General features: G+C 44.6%; 2 protein-coding genes across 3 annotated transcripts; both read left to right on the plus strand.

Moving 5' to 3' along the window:
- Nucleotides 1-236: 236 nt before the first annotated feature.
- Nucleotides 237-2,410, plus strand: si:ch211-132e22.4 (type-1 angiotensin II receptor). The gene is made up of 2 exons (XM_031579120.1): nt 237-306; nt 551-2,410. Exon 2 carries the CDS (start codon nt 581-583, stop codon nt 1,457-1,459), a length of 879 nt encoding a protein of 292 aa, XP_031434980.1. The 5' UTR covers nt 237-306; nt 551-580; the 3' UTR covers nt 1,460-2,410.
- An 838-nt stretch (nt 2,411-3,248) lies between these two features.
- On the plus strand, nt 3,249-7,102 carry LOC116223322. 2 transcript variants are annotated; one of them, XM_031579501.2, is made up of 2 exons: nt 3,249-3,451; nt 5,002-7,102. In XM_031579501.2, the coding sequence occupies exon 2, from the start codon at nt 5,019-5,021 to the stop codon at nt 6,858-6,860; it is 1,842 nt and encodes a 613-aa protein (XP_031435361.1). In that variant the 5' UTR covers nt 3,249-3,451; nt 5,002-5,018; the 3' UTR covers nt 6,861-7,102. The 2 variants fall into 2 exon arrangements, with proteins under 2 accessions (XP_031435361.1, XP_031435362.1); XM_031579502.2 differs by having other exon boundaries at nt 5,005-7,102.
- The last annotated feature ends 15,764 nt before the right edge of the window (nt 7,103-22,866 follow it).

The following is a 22,866-nucleotide window of genomic DNA, read 5'->3' on the forward strand; positions in this document are numbered from 1 at the left end:
GGAGTGGATGTGTGTGTGATTCAACAGACACCAGTTCTGTTTCCTGGCATTCCTACGCCATCAGTGGGCACTGCCATCAGTGGGCACTGCCATCCATGTGCCAAATTCAGACACCATTGCTGTTTGAGTTGTGTCAGAGTGTGTACTGGGTGCTACCGCTGCGTAAGGGCTGCTTCCTCACTGCTGTGATAAAACCAGGAAACATTGTCCATGTCATTGTGCAAGACCGCCTCTCTATAGAGGGTTGTTTGTGGTTTTGTTAGACATGCAGTAACTTGCTGACCGCTAAGAGTCGAGTATCCTCTGGTAAGGCCAGGAACCATTCTTCTTGCTTTTGCTTTATGGTTCAAGTGCTTGTCCATGTGTTGTTTTTTTATCAGGTGAAGACTGTTTGTGATTTAGTGTTATGGGAGACATGCTCACCAAAGTAATAATGCTTGATTTACACAAATGAATACAACATCACCGCAACTTACAACTGTAACTGCAATATACCAGGTGCCTAATTTGTTTTAATCTGTCTGGAATGTTTGCTATGTGATCTGTCCAGAGAGAAAGTGAAGACGAAGAGGAGTTTGAAATGGAGGAAGCCCACAACCAAACCACCTTAGACCATGCTTTCAGATATGGGGTCCTGTCAGCGGTCAGTTGGATCACACTAGTTGTTGCCTTGCCGATCACATTAGTGGCCATTTATGGACTCTATTTCTTCATCAAGGCTGACCATGTTGCTCCGGTGTATGCCATAAACCTTCTTGTCTCTGATGTGGTTCAGATATGCGGAAACGCCCTTAGCACAGTGTGGTTAAAGGATGGTGGCAAGCTTAGTGATGCATTCTATAACTTTTATTTATTCGGCCTGATGGCAAGTGTTTGGTTTATGGTGTGCATTGCTGCCGAGAGATACATCATGATCGCCTACCCAGTGTTCTTCCGAAATATTCAAACAGTCAAGAGAGCTTTCCTTGTGTCATTCACCGTGTGGATGGCGACTGGCATTACAATGGTGATTATTATGGTTGATGACACGGCTGACACCTACCGAGCTCTGACTTTTCTGCTCCCCTTTCCCTTGTTGACGGGGCTTTTCCTGGGCTCATGGAGGGTCCTCTCCAAGTCCCACTCTGTGTCCCCCCGAAAGCGGAAGCAGGTTCTGGGCACCCTGGCCCTCGTGCTCTGCATCTACATGCTCTTTTTCCTGCCTTACGTTGTGATTGATTTCATTCTGCTCAAAAGGAAAAGAACGTCTACCGTGCGCTACCTCCACCTCTTCTCTGAGGTTATCATAGCCCTGAATCCCGTGCTGGACCCCGTCCTGTACGTCTTCATGAGGAAGGACGCTAAGAACATCCTCCGGGCTTTCCCCTGTTTCCGCCAGGTCCGAAAATGCAGAGAGCAATCAGACACGCCCTATACCAACGACACAGCTGTCATGGATGCAGCAGAAACCCCAGTCTGAGTGGGGAACCACTGAGAGTCAATGATGCCTTCCAGAACTCCTCTGATAGTATGTGGCAGAACACTCCTCATATTTAAGCATCCAGCTATATGATGTGTGTGTGTGTGTGTGTGTGTGTGTGTGTGTGTGTGTGTGTGTGTGTGTGTGTGTGTGTGTGTGTGTGTGTGTGTGTGTGTGTGTGTGTGTGTGTGTTTCACAGCCTGTAAGTAATGGGACCATATGGAAAAAAATGTAACTTATTTTACAGGCCCCTTTTAGACATCTATTAACATTATGGTGACAAATTTCCAGTATAAAGTTGAGGCTATGGAACCAGATGCTAGTAAAATTAGGGTGTTGATATCTGACCTGGCAGAAATTATGTATTTTCTCTTCTGTAAAATTGAATGGATCCGGTTTTGATCCTGAAACTCTGAGATCCAAACACATGAGACATACAGTAATCTCTCCCTTAGCGCTATGCCCTTTGCCCCTGAACTCTGTTTTATTTGCTTCTGTTTTCTTAATGCTGCAGCCAAACACAAGTTAGTCAATCCCTTTCATAATTTGTCCTGCATGTTTAACAGTTCCCCAACCTCATGAATAACAGTTTATTCAGACTGACGACTGGTTCAGTCATTTTATGGGATTCAATGAGTATTGCTTTGTACAACATATATGTTATATGCAAAAAAAAAATTTAAGATGACGTTCTGCGTAGTATCAACATGTAAATCTAATCACAGTGAAAAGCATGAAAACAATATTGCTGCATTTGAGTAAGAAATATTGAAAATAGTGATGCTACATTTGAATGTTACTCTTCGGTTGTGTAACTTATATACGAGAATGTTTAAGAGTCTTTTGCTGTCTGTCACAATACTAACTAAGGCATTCAACTACTTGTATAATTATTGTATAACAGAATGATATCAGTTTGCACAACAACAATTGTTTTTTATAGTCATGCCCCCCCCCCCCCCCCAAGCATTTTTTTGTGTTGCCAAGCAACACAACACACCTACCTACCAGACCGTTGTGTAAACTGATGATGTGCTTTGAGATAAAGAAGTTGTGAAATCAGTCCCCTGCTTGAATCATTCATTACATAAAACAAACCACATGACCCTGAAACAGGACCTCAAAACAAAGCAAACTATTTTCCATTTTATTGAAACTATGGAAGGCTAGAGCATACTTCAAAGAGTCTGTCTATCACAGTGCTGCTCTGATAAAGAATATGAGGAAAAATGTTGTGAAAAAGACATAATATGCATAACGAATAACATTCTAGAGGAGCTTCTGCTCAGCATCTGAATAGCCTTCACTGCAGTGTAGGCCATGCGCCCTCTACTGGTGAGAGCAGGAAGGACCGGAGTCCTGGGGTCAGACGAACTTTGAAAAATAATCAGGGTTTTGAGGGAGGCGGCGGACCGCAATGAGAAATGCAGAAAAACTGCTTTTTAAGAATATCTTGTCAAAAAAAATACCTGAGCAGTATGCAACTTACTTACAACAGATTCAATTGAACATGTATTTGTGTTTGACCTCTTTAAAGAACCTCTTTAATTGGCGAAATAGTGAAGCCTATCAGAGCAATGCACACGCCGCAATCAGCTCATACAAACAAACACAATACGCACACACTATCAACACTATGACTTATGTTTGTCTGTATGCGATGCGAAGAGCATTTTGCATTTTGGTCATTGCAAAAACGAAACCTTTCATGCAGTAGTCACTACGGGGAAATCAGTGGTGTATAATATTCGGCAGAGGACAGTTGTTTCGCCCCAAGCGCCCTCTTCTGGTCAATCACCGCAAAATAAAATGGTGTGTTATTTCCTGTTGTACGTCCTGCGTACGTTCTGCCGTCCACGACTACACTAAAGTAAAGACAAAACCTCTCACTGCTGTTGCTTTAATGGCAGTCAGAGTTAAGGTTACTCCACTGAAGAGAAAACTGCTTGGTGAGGTACTGTAAGTCAACACACCTTTACCCAGGAGGTGCATGTAAGTTCACACTTGACACGTAGGCTAAATATGTCTGAGGACGAAGTAGAGAATGAATGAAGGGGCGGGAGAGAGAAAGAGAGAGAATTGCTGTGGAATCTTTGTTTCTCCTCTGGGGGTTGTTCCTCGTCAACTGGTTGAGCGTAGAGGCTGAACATAGTTGAACTTGAAGGTTGTTTACAGCTTGCATGTAGTGTCACATGAGAGTCGATTCTTAGGAACTAGAAGGGTTCATGGACGCAGCATCACCATTTGTTCTTCTACTGCCACTACTTCGAATACTTCGGCATGTGAATGCCTGCGGCGTTGCAATTTTGAATTGCGCCGAAAGTTGAGAAAAGTTCAACTTTTCGAGAGGCAACGCATGCGTCAACCAATCAAGTCGTATTTATGTAAATACAGCAGCGCAAGTTTTTTTTAAATTTTTTACTTAGATTTTTTTTAAGTTACCGACAAATAGACACTGTTAAATGTAAAAAAAAAATAAAACGTTATTGTAACTGAAAAATACTTCTGAGGTGCGAGGTGTCTGAACCAGCTATCTAATCTTAGCATGCCAGCAAGGTAACTACCCACAAGGTAAACAGCTCTCTAGCGGCGTGATTGGTTGTTGACCTGTTAGTTTCACTGGAGACGTTTATAGTGAGATTTTCTCATTTTTAACAGAGTAATTTACTGTATTCAGGTGCCTTGTAACAGGGGATTTGATACTTTTATCTGGCTATGCTAGCATGACAAAACATTATTGGCACATTTTATAATTACGTCCAGAGGAATTGGTTGGCGACCAAGACCAAGCATATGTGGTCACTGTGTGTCTGGTGCGATTAAGACATATTTTTAGAGAAATTGTGAAAAATTCAATAAAGAAAGAGACCACTCTTTGAAGAAATGTTCACATATAGTACTAGATTTCCATTCAATCAATAACATGGACAAACTGAGTATAATACTTGGAGAGGGCCAGCGCCTAATTTGTCATAGCCTGCCATGACCTGGGAAACAGTGAGTAGTTTAACCATTTAATGTTTGATCTTTTGTATGGATAAATCTGAATCCCCACTTATGTGTGTTCATGTTTATCTGTTCCGTCCCAGTTAGCTTCATTGTTGGTCGTGTTTTGTCTTTGACAACACTGTACATGAATGGTCATGCCAATAAAGCTATTTGAGTTTGACTTTGAGAGAGCACTCAGCCTTGGGGAGAAGATGGCAGCGAATAATTGTCATCCCTAGCCGTCTTCACCTGTCAGCTTGACCTTGCTAAAGCTGAGCTCCTTCCTCGTATTCCCAGTTGAAGTTGTGTACTATGAAAGGTCATAGATTAAAGGTCCTTGAAAGTTTTGAAATGTTGTCAGTCAAACGGGTGGGAAGCCTGGGTCGTCACAGAATATACTGGCGTTGGTTGGTAAAAGTGAGCAAAGGGACATTACTCATATGGAGCGATTCACAAAGCACTGGGCAAATACTTAGCTTGTCATGTCAGTTTGTTATCTGTGGACAAATTCCCAATAGAAAAATGAGCTGTGTTGTGACAGCATGTCTCTTCAGCAGGTCTCGGGAAGACCATGCAGGTCACTGGATTGGCTGTTGCATTGGGACTGACCACTGGGTACCTCTTTGGTGGCCTAGCAACTGAAGTGATGAAGCTCCTGGGCTTGGCAGTCACCTCGCCATGGTTACAGGAGATGACAGGCATCCCTGAGGACGATCAGTGTGGCTGCCTGGTAGCAGCGTTCCACATGGGCACCATTGCAGTGGGGTTTGCATTTTTACTGGCTAGCCTGGTGGGACCCTTTGCCTACAGGGTTCTGAGGAACCAGAGAGGAGCGATGTCCAGAGTGAAAGCCTTGTGCCTGGCTGCTACAGCAGCTCTTCTGAGTCTCACGGTCGCTGGGGCCACTCTAGGAGCCATAGAGGGCAAAATGGCTGAAATCCTGTTCTACGCTTTAATATATTTCCTAATCCCTCTGTTTCAAATGTTGTGTCATATAATGTTTCTTACTTTTATGCGTTTTTGTGAATTCAATCATCTTGTCCAAAGTACCATCCTTGCGCTATTTGCTGTGTTTTATCCAAGTGCCTTAATGTGTGTTTTCGTTATAATGGAATTAGGACCTGGTGTATGCCTGTCAATAGTCATACTGTTAGCTGCACTGCACTTTTTGCTTATCTGCCATGTCTCTTCAGGTACAAACTGCATCCCTTGCTTTAGTCTGTTGCTTACCATGCTAATAGCCAGAAATATTTTACACAATGGAAGGTTTGTGTCCATTGGCCCACATGAGAACATGACAGTGAGCACACACATAGCTGACGCCATCTTCACAGGCATGATGGGCACACACCTGTTTGCTGTGGGAGTTGGGGCGATGCTGCTCTTATCATTGGGAGTCAGGGAGGAGGGCAGTTTGGTGTCTGGGGCAGGGGCAGTGGCTGGCGGAGGGGTGGTTTTTGAGGCAGTTAGGAGGGTCCCTGTCCTGCTCGGGACATGGGGCACATTAGGGGCGCTGCTGGGGGTATCAGGGGCAGTAGGTGTAGCTCTATCTGCAGCAGGGGTAGCTGCTCAGAGGTATGGAGGAGTGGTAGAAGAAAGGGATAGAAGTACAGGAGGGATGGAAGAGAGGGAGGGGGGTGGAGGAGAAGCTTTGATACATGGAGGAGGGAGAGATAGAGAGGGAGAAGAGAGATGTGTAGACGAAGGAGAGAGAGATAGAAGTGGAGGAAAAGAAGATGAACAGGGTCATGTAGAAGTGATAAAACAGAGGGATAGCAGCAACAGAGGAGAAATGATCCGACAGAGAGGAGAAAGAGAAAGAGGGGGAGGACAGAGACAAGGAGATGAGGAGAAGAGAGGGGAGAGAGATGGCGACGAAGAAGGGCAAAATGGAATTGTATTAGGAGTGCATTTCATTCTACGATTACCCCTGATGTACATGGGAACTGTAATGGCCATGCCAGTGATGGTTTTGGTAATGGCACTGTTTGACGCCCACATCTTGGTGCTGTGGACGCTGGGGTCAGCCATCTGGATGCGCGGCTTCCTCTCTCTCCTGAGTCGGCAGCATAAAAACCCCAGCGTGAGGCAGAGAGGGTGGCGCTGGTGGCTGAGGAGGGCAAGAGGGCGGCTGGTAAGCGTGGTGAAGCAGTACAGCAGAGCAGTCCGGGTGGCTGGCAGACGAGGGCTGCTGGGGAGAGTCATGGTGGCTCTAGGGGCGGCAGTAGGAGCTTCTCTGTCTGCAGGAGGTCAGAGGTCAGGACTGGAGGAGGTCAGGGGTCAGGACTGGAGATTCAAGGCTTTTGTGGCCGTCTGTGCCGCAGTTATTCCACTGACAGGTTACAGAGCTGTGGAAAAGCCATCTAAACCAGCTTCTGGGCCGACTGATCACATGTTTCATGATTCTCTTTGAATGCTTTTTTTTGCATTTCAGCACAGTTGCTTGGTGGGATTGTTTTATAATGTACTGGAAGTCTGTGGCAGTTGGAGGTGAAATGATCTTCATATGTTGACATTTGGGTTTGTCACTATGTGGCATACTGGGCATTGTGAACTAATATATTGTGTCTTCTTTCTCCATGTGTCAATATTCAAACCCACAAAAACCTTTGGGACAGTTACAGCATCAAAAATAAATGATCTTCTCCAGCTCTCGTTCTGCGACATCTGTTTGATTCCTTCTCTGCACCACAATCCAACGCCAGACACACTAACACACACACATACACACACACTTTTGCACACCACTAGACAATACCACACACTACCAGGTACTATACACACTACAAACACATTACCAGACAGGGACAAGTTGACTCTGGACCACATCTGGAAAGGACCTGCTGTATCCACACTAAATCAGAAGTTGCCCCCCGTATCATTCAAAATATTAAAATAGCACTGCTGTTCGTTTGTGCTGGTTTGTGCCGTTAAAAATATCGTTTGTGCTATTAAGGGTTTTGAGTAATTCAAAATTACATTTTCTGGCCTGTGACGTCACTCAGCCCCCCGTCCACTTTCAAATCTCATCAAAATAGTCCCAATCGTTTGTGCTGTTAAAATAACTATTTGTGCTATTATGGTTTTAAAGTTATTATGGTTTTATTTTTCACACTCGTGACGTCACCAGCCCCCCGTCAACGTCCAACTCTCATCAAAATAGTCTCAATCGTTTGTGCTACGTTTGTGCTGGTTTGTGCTGTCAAAAGAAATATTTGTGCTATTATGGTTTTATAGTTATTACCATTTTATTTTTCACACGTGACGTCACCAGCCCCCCCACGTCCAACTCTCATCAAAATAGTCTCAATCGTTTGTGCTACGTTTGTGCTGGTTTGTGCTGTTAAAAGAAATATTTGTGCTACTATGGTTTTAACATTTTTACAGCTTATTCTTCACACCCGTGATGTCACCAGCCCCCTGTCCACGTCCAAATCTCATCCAAATAGTCTCTATCGTTTGTGCTGTTAAAATAAATATTTGTGCTACTATGGTTTTTAAATAGTCTCTATCGTTTACAATACAATACAAAACAGTATTCTGCACCGAAAATAAATAATAATAAATAGTTAAATAAATGAATTAAAAACGTTCACTACATTTTTTGCAAGTATTAACATCACTTCTTTTTGTTGTCCTTTTAATACATGATTTTTTTGGATATCCCAAACATGAGTAAGACCTCATCTGAAGTCCTGATGGTCCAGCTGCTGCTTCCACAACCTGCACTACATCTGCACTGGATTTCTGAGTTTCCTGAATGCATTTCAAAAGAATGCCATAATGAACAAAATTACCTAATGAGAAGTACATGCAATGCATTTGTTTGTTCTGAAATTAATTTTTAATATGTAGGTAATTGGTTCAGGTTTTATGGAGATCTACTAGGCCTACATCATCTGTACTGGGTTTTCTGAGCAATGAAATAATGTATTAATGAATTTATTCTCATAAAAGCCAGTATGAATGATAACAGTCATGGGTAACATTGTCTAAACATCGCTTAAAAAACAGCAATTTAATGCAATCTTTACCAAAATGGACAATTCAACGTTGACGGTGTCGCTACCTGATGGTAGTCCTCTACCCGATGGTAGTCCGCATGCGCACTCCCCGATCAGTCGCCACTTTGTAACACTGTAGACAGCGGAATACAATCGCTGGCTAAAGCTGATGGAAGTTCGCGAAAGACGGTATACTTTAAGAAGTTTGGTCATTGTATACAGCTGTAAGTTCTTAACGTTTGTATAATAAAGAAGTAAAGAAGTTAAAGATATACTGGATATCCTCTTTTGTTCTCCCTGTCAAGTTCTATTGGCTAGCACATCAATGCTTTATTTGTTTTACCTACTGCTATATTTTCTCACTTCTTCATTATACAAACTATTTGCCTTTTACCCTTACTCCGTCTCCAAACTTTTAATAATTAAATATTACATTAAATATACCCACATTATGCGTTGACAGCCCCATATGTTGACGTTGAGCCTTCTGCCGTAAACCGTTTGTGTCTGAGCATGCGCGATGTGCGGGACTACTATCGGGTAGAGGACTGTCGCTACACGATGGTAGTCCTTTGGGGGATAGTAGTCCCTCACATTGCGCATGCGTCATTTTGCGACACTGTTGACTGCTGTCGACAGCGAAGCCGCGCGCGCATGCGTCACAACGACAGATCCGTTTTCAATCATGGAGAAAAGCGACGAAAGCCAGTTTTTTGAAAACATGACCATTTATTTAAAAACAAGGAAGATGTTGTCACAGTGGACAAAACAGATGAGGTGGAGGATCAAAAAGTCTCTCCCCAGTTTCGTTTCATATGTTGACGTAGAGCCTTATGCCGTTTACAACATAATTAAATATAACATTAAATATATCCACATTATGCGTTAAGACAAGCCCCATATTTTGACGTTTAAACCGTTTACAACATTATATAAATATTATGTTAAATAAACCTACATTATGCGTTAAGACAAGCCAGATATGTTGATGTTGATGTTGAGCCTTATGCCGTAAACCGTTTGTGTCTGAGCATGCGCAATGTGAGGGACTACTATCCCCCAAAGGACTACCATCGTGTAGCGACAAGGACTACCATCGTGTAGCGACAAGGACTACCATCCGGTAGCGACAGACGGATCCCGATTTTGAATAGGGTGACGTCATCCTTTGCCGAACTGAATTGTGGTTATGTTGCAACGCTTGCACCGAAAGTTGAGAAAAGTTAAACTTTGCGTCAACTAATCAAGTCGTATTTATGCAAAAACGGCAGTGCAAATTGTTTCTTTTACTTTTTTTTGCTTAGATTTTAAAAAGTCAAATAGACACTGTACAATGTAAAAACCCCGTCATTGTAACTGAAAAATACTTCTGAGGTGCGAGGTGTCTGAGCCAGCTATCTAATCTTAGCATGCCAGCAAGGTAACTACCCACAAGGTAAACAGCTCTCTAGCGGCGTGATTGGTTGTTGACCTGTTAATCTCACTATAAACGTCCCCATTATCACAACCCCATGCGCCAGATAGGCCCTCCATCATCCGTCATTCCAATCAGCTGACATCTGGGTGGTTTCTGAGTTGGCATGTTTGACGTGTGTGTGTGTGTGTGTGTGTGTGTGTGTGTGTGTGTGTGTTTAATCACAAAAACTCTCTCGACTTCAGAGTGAAAGAGCTGGACTTGTGAGTGTTCATCAAACCAAAATCTAAAGGACTACTTCCTGGTTAATTCTGTCAAAAATGTATGTATTTAAAATCATTATAGTTTATAAACATTTCTGTTATACAGTGTAGAGTTTGAGATCTTCTATCAGATGAGATCATGGATGTAAGAAGCATTGAAAATGTGGGTGGGACAATCGAAACATTGTTAACAGAGTCATTTACTGTATTCGGGTGCCTTGTAACAGGGGATTTGATACTTTTATCTGGCTATACTAGCATGACAAAACATTATTGGCACATTTTATAATTACGTCCAGAGGAATTGGTTGGCGACCAAGACCAAGCATATGTGGTCACTGTGTGTCTGGTGCGATTGAGACATATTTTTTGAGAAATTTGATAAAGAAAGAGACCACTCTTTTAAGAAATGTTCACATATAGTACTAGATTTCCATTCAATCAATAACATGGACAAACTGAGTATAATACTTGGAGAGGGCCAGCGCCCAGTTTGCCATAGCCTGCCTTGACCTTAGAGACAGTGAGTAGCTTAACCACTTAATGTTTGATCTTTTGTATGGATAAATCTGAATCCCCACTTATGTGTGTTCATGTTTATCTGTTCCGTCCCAGTTAGCTTCATTGTTGCTTGTTGTTTTGTCTTTGACAACACTGACTGTACATGAATGGTCATGCCAATAAAGCTATTTGAGTTTGACTTTGAGAGAGCACTCAGCCTCGGGCAGAAGAGCGCAGCGAATCACTGTCATCCCTAGCCGTCTTCACCTTCAGCTCCACCTTGCTAAAGCTGAGCTCCTTCCTCGTATTCCCCGCCAACCCGGCTCTCCCACCAAATATTAAGCTGAAGATGTCCGAGTGTAGCTGGTTCTGATGGTACTGGTACTACATGAGCTCGTCTGTGTTTGAGGGGCGGAACTTAGCTATAGGTGAATGTCCTGGCATCCTGTCCCTGTGTTGGGTGCATCCTGTCCCTGTGTTGGGTGCTTTTTACTGAACTGACAAGCTTGGCATCAGGTCCCCTTTCATCCTTATCACCTTTGCTGTGATGTCAGGTGTATTATGATCACAGTACATGCACAGGAGTTGAAAGACGTACAGAGGGAGATTGTAGATGTAAATTAGCTGTCTGTGGTTAGCATTTGAGAAAATTGTAAACAATCCAATAGAGACGTATACACAGCTTTTATACTTTTATGGGAGTAACACTGTGAGTAAGGAAACACTGAGTTTACTAATAGTTTAGTAAGTTTACTAATAGTTTAGTACACTTTAGTTTAGTAATGCCACACATAGCTGCAAACACTTCAAACTCGGCTTTAGTTATAAACTGTTTATATATAATATTTTATTATTATGTGAAATTATATTATATTATATGAAAGTCTCTATATTCTTTGATGTATGACTGCAATTCAGACATGGCATTGGTAATATCACAGTGAAAGTGAATTTTCTTCATATGTAGGTCTATTGAAATTAATTATGTTATTGTACTCTTCAATGAATAATGTTTCTTTGTCTGAGTGTCTTCAGCTTGCTAAAGTTCCCACTTGAATGGACATTGACTAGCCTCTTAGAAAAGAAATGGACAAGGTTGTTGTTTAATTTCCATTCAATAATTAGGCCAACCTGTGGATTAGTACGCAATAATGCCATGTTGTGTACTATGAAAGGTCATAGAAATTTCATTAAAGGTCCTTGAAAAGTTTTGAAATGTTGTCAGTCAAACGGGTGAGAAGCCTGTGTCCAGTCTCAGAATATACTGGCTTCTGTTGGTAAAAGTGAGCAACGGGACATTACTCATATGGAGCGATTCACAATGCACTGGGCAAATACTTAGCTTGTGATGTCAGTTTGTTATCTGTGGACAAATTCCCAATAGAAAAATGAGCTGTGTTGTGACAGCATGTCTCTTCAGCAGGTCTCGGGAAGACCATGCAGGTCACTGGATTGGCTGTTGCATTGGGACTGACCACTGGGTACCTCTTCGGTGCCCTAGCAACTGAAGTGATGAGACTCCTGCGCTTGGCAGTCACCTCGCCATGGTTACAGAAGACGACAGACATCACTGAGGCAGATCAGTGTGGCTGCCTGGTAGCAGCGTTCCACATGGGCACCATTGCAGTGGGGTTTGCATTTTTACTGGCTAGCCTGGTGGGACCCTTTGCCTACAGGGTTCTGAGGAACCAGAGAGGAGCGATGTCCAGAGTGAAAGCCTTGTGCCTGGCTGCTACAGCAGCTCTTCTGAGTCTCACGGTCGCTGGGGCCACTCTAGGAGCCATAGAGGGCAAAATGGCTGAAATCCTGTTCTACGCTTTTATATATTTCGGAATCCCTCTGTTTCAATTGTTGTGTCATATAATGTTTCTTACTTTTATGCGTTTTTGTGAATTCAATCCTCTTGTCCAAAGTTCCATCCTTGCACTATTTGCTGTGTTTTATCCAAGTGCTTTAATGTGTGTTTTCGTTATAATGGATTTAGGACCTGGTGTATGCCTGTCAATAGTCATACTGTTAGCTGCACTGCATTTTTTGCTTATCTGCCATGTCTCTTCAGGTACAAACTGCATCCCTTGCTTTAGTCTGTTGCTTACCATGCTAATAGCCAGAAATATTTTACACAATGGAAGGTTTGTGTCCATTGGCCCACATGAGAACATGACAGTGAGCTCACACGTAGCTGACGCCATCTTCACAGGCATGATGGGCACACACCTGTTTGCTGTGGGAGTTGGGGCGATGCTGCTCTTATCATTGGGAGTCAGGGAGGAGGGCAGTTTGGTGTCTGGGGCAGGGGCAGTGGCTGGCGGAGGGGTGGTTTTTGAGGCAGTTAGGAGGGTCCCTGTCCTGCTGGGGACATGGGGCACATTAGGGGCGCTGCTGGGGGTATCAGGGGCAGTAGGGGTAGCTCTATCTGCAGCAGGGGTAGCTGCTCAGAGGTATTACATTTACATTTACATTTACATTTAGTCATTTAGCAGACGCTTTTGTCCAAAGCGACGTACAAGGGAGAGAACAGTCAAGCTAAGAGCAATAAAAAAAGCATGGTGTAACAATAAATACTACTTTGCATGAGAATTAGAAAAACAACAACCTAGAAAAGAGGAAAAAGAAGTGCAGGAATGTAACTGCTGAAGTGCAAGTTAAGCGCTAGTCAGGTGCCAGTTAGGAGGGGAGGTGCTCTCTGAAGAGTTGGGTCTTCAAAAGCTTCTTGAAGGTAGAGAGGGACGCCCCTGCTCTGGTAGTACTAGGCAGTTCGTTCCACCAACGTGGAACTATAAATGAAAATAGTCTGGATTGCCGTGCTTGCACGGACGGCAGTGCCAAACGACGCTCACTAGACGAGCGCAGCGTCCTGGGTGTAACATTTGCCCTTACAAGAGCATTTAGGTAGGTGGGAGCAGAACCAGTAAGCACTCTGTAGGCAAGCATAAGTGACTTGAACTTAATGCGAGCAGCTACTGGCAGCCAGTGGAGCTCGATGAGTAGCGGGGTGACGTGTGCCCTTTTCGGTTGGTTGAACACCAGACGCGCCGCCGCGTTCTGGATCATCTGTAGTGGTTTCACCACGCAAGCCAGCAGGCCCGTTAGGAGGGCGTTGCAGTAGTCAAGGCGGGAGCTCACCAAGGTTTGCACCAGCAGCTGGGTGGCATACTGGGTTAGGTACGGCCTGATTTTGCGGATGTTGTATAGCGCAAAGCGGCACGACCTGGAGACAGAGGCGATGTGGGCCGTGAAGGTCAGTTGGTCATCAATAATGACCCCGAGGTTTCTTGCTGTTTTGGATGGAGCAAGAGATAAAGAGTCAGTATTGATCTTGATGTTGTGGTGGATGACCTGTTTGGCTGGGAAGACCATCAGTTCCGTTTTGGCCAGGTTCAGCTGAAGGTGGTGATTTTTCATCCATGTGGATATATCAGCGAGACAGTCCGAAATCCGCGTCGAGACCGTGGTGTCCTCAGGAGGGAAAGACAGAAACAGTTGAGTATCATCGGCATAACAGTGGTAGGAAAAACCATGCGAGCGGATGATAGGGCCCAACGAGGTGGTGTAAATGGCAAAGAGAAGTGGTCCCATCACCGAGCCTTGGGGCACCCCAGTGGTGAGGCGGTGAGGTACAGACAGCTGACCTTGCCATGACACGTTGAACGAGCGCCCAGTGAGGTAGGATTCAAACCAGGAGTGCGCATTGCCAGAAATGCCCATACTTGACAGTATGGACAGAAGGATGCGGTGGTTGACTGTATCAAACGCAGCTGATAAGTCAAGCAGGACGAGAGCCGAGGATTGAGCTGCTGCTCTAGCTGTTTTTAAGGCCTCCATTACAGACAACAGGGCTGTTTCGGTGGAGTGACCGCTTTTGAAGCCAGACTGGTTCGGATCGAGGAGATTGTTCTTTGACAGGAACTCGGTGACCTGTTTGGAAGCTGCCCTCTCAATGGTTTTAGATAGGAGCGTGAGAAGTGAGACCGGTCGATAGTTTTCCACCTGAGTGGGATCGAGAGACGGCTTCTTGAGCAGCGGCGTTACCCGAGCCACTTTGAAAAGAGAAGGAAATGTTCCAGAATTAAATGAAGCATTAATCACCTGTGTTATTGCCGGTAAGACGGCAGGCGATATGGCTTGAAGGATGTTGGATGGGATGGGGTCCAGCGGGCATGTAGTTGGACGGCTACCTGTTAGGATTTTGGAGACCTCACTCTCGCTGAGAGGGATGAAAGAAGGAAAAGATGAGCTATTGACGGTTGCGCCCTTAGGGGAGGGGGACAGTTGGTCGAACTGTTGCCCGATGGCTGCCACTTTCTCTGTGAAAAAGGAAGCAAAGTTATCAGCAGTGAGGTTAGTAGCTGGGGGGGGAGGAGGAGGGTAGAGCAGAGTTTTGAAGGTGGAGAATAGTTTCCGAGCGTCAGTTGCACCGTTGATTTTGTCATTGAAAAAAGTCTTCTTAGCAGCAGTGATGCTGGATGAGAAGGAGGCCAGCAGTGTCTGGTAGCTTGCAAGATCGTCCAGCGCGGCAGATTTGTGCCACTTTCTCTCAGCCGCTCTGAGATTGGAGCGCTGCGTTCGGAGGGTATCACTCAGCCACGAATGAGACTGGGTAGATCGAGCAGGTCTGGTGGAAAGTGGACACAAGCTGTCCAAGCATGAGCTCAGAGTGGAGCAGAGAGCTTCGGTGGCATCATTGACACCTAGTGAGGAGAAAGTGGATAAAGGTGGAAGAGCAGAAGAAACCAGAGAGGAAAAGTGGGTGGGAGAGAGGTTGCGGAGGTTGCGCCGGAACGAGACCATCGGAGGGGGGACAGAGGGTTGCTCAATGAGCCGAACATCGAAGCGAATGAAGAAGTGGTCCGAGCAATGCAGAGGGGTTACCGTTAGGTTGTCCGTGGTGCAGTTCCGAGCAAGGATGAGGTCAAGCTCTTTTCCTGCTTTGTGAGTTGGAGGAGTGGGGACCTGTTGTAGGTCGAACGAGTGAACCAGGGTTCGAAAGTCAGCTGAGTTGGGATTGTCTAGGTGGATGTTCATGTCGCCAAGGATGAGTGTTGGACACTCCTGCTCAGGGATGGATGACAGCAGGGTGTTCAGCTCATGGATGAAATCACCCTGCTGTCCTGGTGGACGGTAGATAACAATCACATAAGTTTTAACAGGAGCAGTTACCATAATTGCATGATATTCAATGGAGGAGTGGTAGAAGAAAGGGATAGAAGTACAGGAGGGGTGGAAGAGAGGGAGGGGGGTGGAGGAGAAGCTTTGATACATGGAGGAGGGAGAGATAGAGAGGGAGAAGAGAGATGTGTAGACGAAGGAGAGAGAGATAGAAGTGGAGGAAAAGAAGATGAACAGGGTCATGTAGAAGTGATAAAACAGAGGGATAGCAACAACAGAGGAGAAATGATCCGACAGAGAGGAGAAAGAGAAAGAGGGGGAGGACAGAGACAAGGAGATGAGGAGAAGAGAGGGGAGAGAGATGGCGACGAAGAAGGGCAAAATGGAATTGTATTAGGAGTGCATTTCATTCTACGATTACCCCTGATGTACATGGGAACTGTAATGGCCATGCCAGTGATGGTTTTGGTAATGGCACTGTTTGACGCCCACATCTTGGTGCTGTGGACGCTGGGGTCAGCCATCTGGATGCGCGGCTTCCTCTCTCTCCTGAGTCGGCTGCATAAAAACCCCAGCGTGAGGCAGAGGGGGTGGCGCTGGTGGCTGAGGAGGGCAAGAGGGCGACTGGTAAGCGTGGTGAAGCAGTACAGCAGAGCAGTCCGGGTGGCGGGCAGACGAGGGCTGCTGGGGAGAGTCACGGTGGCTCTAGGGGCGGCAGTAGGAGCTTCTCTGTCTGCAGGAGGTCAGAGGTCAGGACTGGAGGAGTTCAGAGGTCACGACTGGAGATTCAAGGCTTTTGTGGCCGTCTGTGCCGCAGTTATTCCACTGACAGGTTACAGAGCTGTGGTAAAGCCAACTAAACCAGCTTCTGGGCCGACTGCTCTCATGTTTCATGATTCTCTTTGAATGCTTTTTTTTGCATTTCAGCACAGTTGCTTGGTGGGATTGTTTTAGAATGTACTGGAAGTCTGTGGCAGTTGGAGGTGAAATGATCTTCATATGTTGACATTTGGGTTTGTCACTATGTGGCATACTGGGCATTGTGAACTAATATATTGTGTCTTCTTTCTCCGTGTGTCAATATTCAAACCCACAAAAACCTTTGGGACGGTTACAGCATCAAAAATAAATTATCTTCTTCAGCTCTCGTTCTGCGACATCTGTTTGATTCTTTCTCTGCACCACAAACGCCAGACACACTAACACACACACACACACACACTTTTGCATACCACTAGACAATACCACACACTACCAGGTACTATACACACTACAAACACATTACCAGACAGAGACAAGTCGACTCTGGACCAAATCTGGAAAGGACCTGCTGTATCCACACTAAATCAGAAGACCTGAGTGAAGTTGCCCCCCCCCCATATCATTCAAAATATTAAAATAGCACTGCTGTTCGTTTGTGCTGGTTTGTGGCGTAAAAAATATCGTTTGTGCTATTAAGGGTTTTGAGTAATTCAAAATGACATTTTCTGGCCTGTGACGTCACTCAGCCCCCCGTCCACTTTCAAATCTCATCAAAATAGTCCCAATCGTTGAGAAAAGTTCAACTTTGCGTCAACCAATCAAGTCGTTTAATGCAAAAACGGCAGCGCAAATTGTTTGTTTTACTTTTTTTTGCTTAGTCAAATAGACACTGTACAATGTAAAAACCCCGTCATTGTAACTGAAAAATACTTCTGAGGTGCGAGGTGTCTGAGCCAGCTATCTAATCATGCCAGCAAGGTAACTACCCACAAGGTAAACAGCTCTCTAGCGGCGTGATTGGTTGTTGACCTGTTAATCTCACTATAAACGTCTCCATTATCACAACCCCACGCGCCAGATACGCCCTCCATCATCCGTCATTCCAATCAGCTGACATCTGGGTGGTTTCTGAGTTGGCATGTTTGAAGAGTGTGATCTTAAAGAGTAATCACAATAACTCTCTCAACTTCAGAGTGAAAGAGCTGGACTTGTGAGTGTTCATCAAACCAAAATCTAAAGGACTACTTCCTGGTTAATTCTGTCAAAAATGTATGTATTTAAAATCATTATAGTTTATAAACATTTCTGATATACAGTGTAGAGTTTGAGATCTTGTTTGTAACAACTTTGTCAGCTAGAAGTCTGGTCCAGTGAAACTATCAGATGAGATCATGGACGTAAGAAGCATTGAAAATGTGGGTGGGACAATCGAAACATTTTTAACAGAGTCATTTACTGTATTCGGGTGCCTTGTAACAGGGGATTTTATACTTTTATCTGGCTATACTAGCATGACAAAACATTATTGGCACATTTTAGAATTACGTCCAGAGGAATTGGTTGGCGACCAAGACCAAGCATATGTGGTCACTGTGTGTCTGGTGCGATTGAGACATATTTTTTGAGAAATTTGATAAAGAAAGAGACCACTCTTTTAAGAAATGTTCACATATAGTACTAGATTTCCATTCAATCAATAACATGGATAAACTGAGTAAAATACTTGGAGAGGGCCAGCGCCCAGTATGCCATAGCCTGCCTTGACCTTAGAGACAGTGAGTAGTTTAACCACTTAATGTTTGATCTTTTGTATGGATAAATCTGAATCCCCACTTATGTGTGTTTGTGTTTATCTGTTCCATCCCAGTTAGCTTCATTGTTGTTTGTTGTTTTGTCTTTGACAACACTGACTGTACATGAATGGTCATGCCAATAAAGCTATTTGAGTTTGAGTTTGAGAGAGCACTCAGCCTCGGGCAGAAGAGGGCAGCGAATCACTGTCATCCCTAGCCGTCTTCACCTTCAGCTCCACCTTGCTAAAGCTGAGCTCCTTCCTCGTATTCCCCGCCAACCCGGCTCTCCCACCAAATATTAAGCTGAAGATGTCCGAGTGTAGCTGGTTCTGATGGTACTGGTACTACATGAGCTCGTCTGTGTTTGAGGGGCGGAACTTAGCGATAGGTGAATGTCCTGGCATCCTGTCCCTGTGTTGGGTGCTTTTTACTGAACTGACAAGCTTGGCATCAGGTCCCCTTTCATCCTTATCACCTTTGCTGTGATGTCAGGTGTATTATGATCACGGTACATGCACAGTAAACAATCCAATAGAGACGTATACACAGCTTTTATACTTTTATGGGAGTAACACTGTGAGTAAGGAAACACTGAGTTTACTAATAGTTTAGTAAGTTTACTAATAGTTTAGTACACTTTAGTTTAGTAATGCCACACATAGCTGCAAACACTTCAAACTCGGCTTTAGTTATAAACTGTTTATATATAATATTTTATTATTATGTGAAATTATATTATATTATATGAAAGTCTCTATATTCTTTGATGTATGACTGCAATTCAGACATGGCATTGGTAATATCACAGTGAAAGTGAATTTTCTTCATATGTAGGTCTATTGAAATGAATTATGTTATTGTACTCTTCAATGAATAATGTTTCTTTGTCTGAGTGTCTTCAGCTTGCTAAAGTTCCCACTTGAATGGACATTGACTAGCCTCTTAGAAAAGAAATGGACAAGGTTGTTGTTTAATTTCCATTCAATAATTAGGCCAACCTGTGGATTAGTACGCAATAATGCCATGTTGTGTACTATGAAAGGTCATAGAAATTTCATTAAAGGTCCTTGAAAAGTTTTGAAATGTTGTCAGTCAAACGGGTGGGAAGCCTGGGTCGTCACAGAATATACTGGCGTTGGTTGGTAAAAGTGAGCAAAGGGACATTACTCATATGGAGCGATTCACAAAGCACTGGGCAAATACTTAGCTTGTCATGTCAGTTTGTTATCTGTGGACAAATTCCCAATAGAAAAATTAGCTGTGTTGTGACAGCATGTCTCTTCAGCAGGTCTCGGGAAGACCATGCAGGTCACTGGATTGGCTGTTGCATTGGGACTGACCACTGGGTACCTCTTTGGTGGCCTAGCAACTGAAGTGATGAGACTCCTGCGCTTGGCAGTCACCTCGCCATGGTTACAGAAGACGACAGACATCCCTGAGGACGATCAGTGTGGCTGCCTGGTAGCAGCGTTCCACATGGGCACCATTGCAGTGGGGTTTGCATTTTTACTGGCTAGCCTGGTGGGACCCTTTGCCTACAGGGTTCTGAGGAACCAGAGAGGAGCGATGTCCAGAGTGAATGCCTTGTGCCTGGCTGCTACAGCAGCTCTTCTGAGTCTCACGGTCGCTGGGGCCACTCTAGGAGCCATAGAGGGCAAAATGGCTGAAATCCTGTTCTACGCTTTAATATATTTCCTAATCCCTCTGTTTCAAATGTTGTGTCATATAATGTTTCTTACTTTTATGCGTTTTTGTGAATTCAATCATCTTGTCCAAAGTACCATCCTTGCGCTATTTGCTGTGTTTTATCCAAGTGCCTTAATGTGTCCTTTTTTAACGGAATCAGGACCTGGTTTATGCCTGTCAATAGTCATACTGTTAGCTGCACTGCATTTTTTGCTTATCTGCCATGTCTCTTCAGGTACAAACTGCATCCCTTGCTTTAGTCTGTTGCTTACCATGCTAATAGCCAGAAATATTTTACACAATAGAAGGTTTGTGTCCATTGGCCCACATGAGAACATGACAGTGAGCACACACGTAGCTGACGCCATCTTCACAGGCATGATGGGCACACACCTGTTTGCTGTGGGAGTTGGGGCGATGCTGCTCTTATCATTGGGAGTCAGGGAGGAGGGCAGTTTGGTGTCTGGGGCAGGGGCAGTGGCTGGCGGAGGGGTGGTTTTTGAGGCAGTTAGGAGGGTCCCTGTCCTGCTCGGGACATGGGGCACATTAGGGGCGCTGCTGGGGGTATCAGGGGCAGTAGGGGTAGCTCTATCTGCAGCAGGGGTAGCTGCTCAGAGGTATGGAGGAGTGGTAGAAGAAAGGGATAGAAGTACAGGAGGGATGGAAGAGAGGGAGGGGGGTGGAGGAGAAGCTTTGATACATGGAGGAGGGAGAGAGAGAGAGGGAGAAGAGAGATGTGTAGACGAAGGAGAGAGAGATAGAAGTGGAGGAAAAGAAGATGAACAGGGTCATGTAGAAGTGATAAAACAGAGGGATAGCAACAACAGAGGAGAAATGATCCGACAGAGAGGAGAAAGAGAAAGAGGGGGAGGAGAGAGACAAGGAGATGAGGAGAAGAGAGGGGAGAGAGAAGGCAACGAAGAAGGGCAAAATGGAATTGTATTAGGAGTGCATTTCATTCTACGATTACCCCTGATGTACATGGGAACTGTATGGGCAATGGTAATGGCAATGCCAGTGATCTATTTGGTATTGGTGCTGTTTGGCGCCGTCATCTGGGTGCTGTGGAGGGGTGTCTCAGACATCTGGATGCGCGACTCCGTTTCTCTCCTGAGTCGGCCGCATAAAAACCCCAGCGTGAAAATGCCAGAGATCATTTGGGTAATGGTGCAGTTCGGCGCCATCATGGTGCTGTGGACGCTTGTCTCAGCCATCTGGATGCGCGGCTTCCTCTCTCTCCTGAGTCGGCAGCATAAAAACCCCAGCGTGAGGCAGAGAGGGTGGCGCTGGTGGCTGAGGAGGGCAAGAGGGCGGCTGGTAAGCGTGGTGAAGCAGTACAGCAGAGCAGTCCGGGTGGCTGGCAGACGAGGGCTGCTGGGGAGAGTCACGGTGGCTCTAGGGGCGGCAGTAGGAGCTTCTCTGTCTGCAGGAGGTCAGAGGTCAGGACTGGAGGAGTTCAGAGGTCACGACTGGAGATTCAAGGCTTTTGTGGCCGTTTGTGCCGCAGTCATTCCACTGACAGGTTACAGAGCTGTGGAAAAGCCAGCTTAACCAGCTTCTGGGCCGACTGATCTCATGTTTCATGATTCTCTTTGAATGCTTTTTTTTTGCATTTCAGCACAGTTGCTTGGTGGGATTGTTTTAGAATGTACTGGAAGTCTGTGGCAGTTGGAGGTGAAATGTTGGCATTTGGGTTTGTCACTGTGTGGCATACTGGGCATTATGAACTAATTTATTGTGTCTTCTTTCTCCGTGTGTCAATATTCAAACCCACAAAAACCTTTGGGACGGTTACAGCATCAAAAATAAATGATCTTCTCCAGCTCTCGTTCTGCGACATCTGTTTGATTCTTTCTCTGCACCACAATCCAACGCCAGACACACTTACACACACACACACACACACTTTTGCACACCACTAGACAATACCACACACTATCAGGTACTATACACACTACAAACACATTACCAGACAGGGACAAGTTGACTCTGGACCACATCTGAAAAAGGACCTGCTGTATCCACACTTCATCAGAAGACGTTGCTATAACGCTAACCCACTTCCCACTCAGGTCTATCCACACTACATCAGAAGACGCTGCTATAAAGCTAACCCACTGCAGGCTCAGGTGTTCTCTCTGCTGCCGAAACTTCTGATGAACTTGTACCTCAACTTGAACTCACTCACCTGTCATAAATGTTTTCCCTCATTCTTTTGAAGTTGTATACAGCTTCTGTCGTTTGCTTTGTGAATACAGATCACTCCCTATCAAAGAGAGATGCAAGTTTGTTGATTAACAAACTGGCTCACACACATTTGAGGGGATACCATAACCAACAGTTGACTTGAAAAATTCAAGGTAAGGAGGGTCAATGAACTTGTATTCAGATTTTGATATGGCTGAAACATTTTCAAGGAAACTTAGACTTAGTCACACTTTCATGAACACTTATGATCATCACTGTATGATTACTTTTCTGATCACAACTTTTAAGAAGCATAGCAACAGGTATTCTCAGATTCAGCTCAACCTACCCGCTGGCCTTGTGACAGATATCAATAAAGTTTGTTGCAGAACTGAGAGCTGTTGCCGTATGTCAAAAGCCCAGGCAAAAAATGAAAGCCAGATGGAAACAAGTTGACCTCATTGATGTGTCCCTGTGAGAGGAGCTTTTGATTTTCATACACAAATTCACCAGAAGACAGCCAGGCAGCCAGGCGTACAGAGGGGAGATCATGACGGTTCAATATTTGAATGTGTGAAGAAAGTGTCATGGAAAGGTTGATAATACACAGGAATGATTTACGGAGCTCAGCACTGGCCAGAGGCCCTCTATCACACCAAGCATGCTGGCTTTTTGACTAAACTATTTACTTAATATTAAA

This window comes from Clupea harengus, chromosome 13, assembly GCF_900700415.2.
Source record: "Clupea harengus chromosome 13, Ch_v2.0.2, whole genome shotgun sequence".
NCBI classification, from domain to species: domain Eukaryota; kingdom Metazoa; phylum Chordata; class Actinopteri; order Clupeiformes; family Clupeidae; genus Clupea; species Clupea harengus.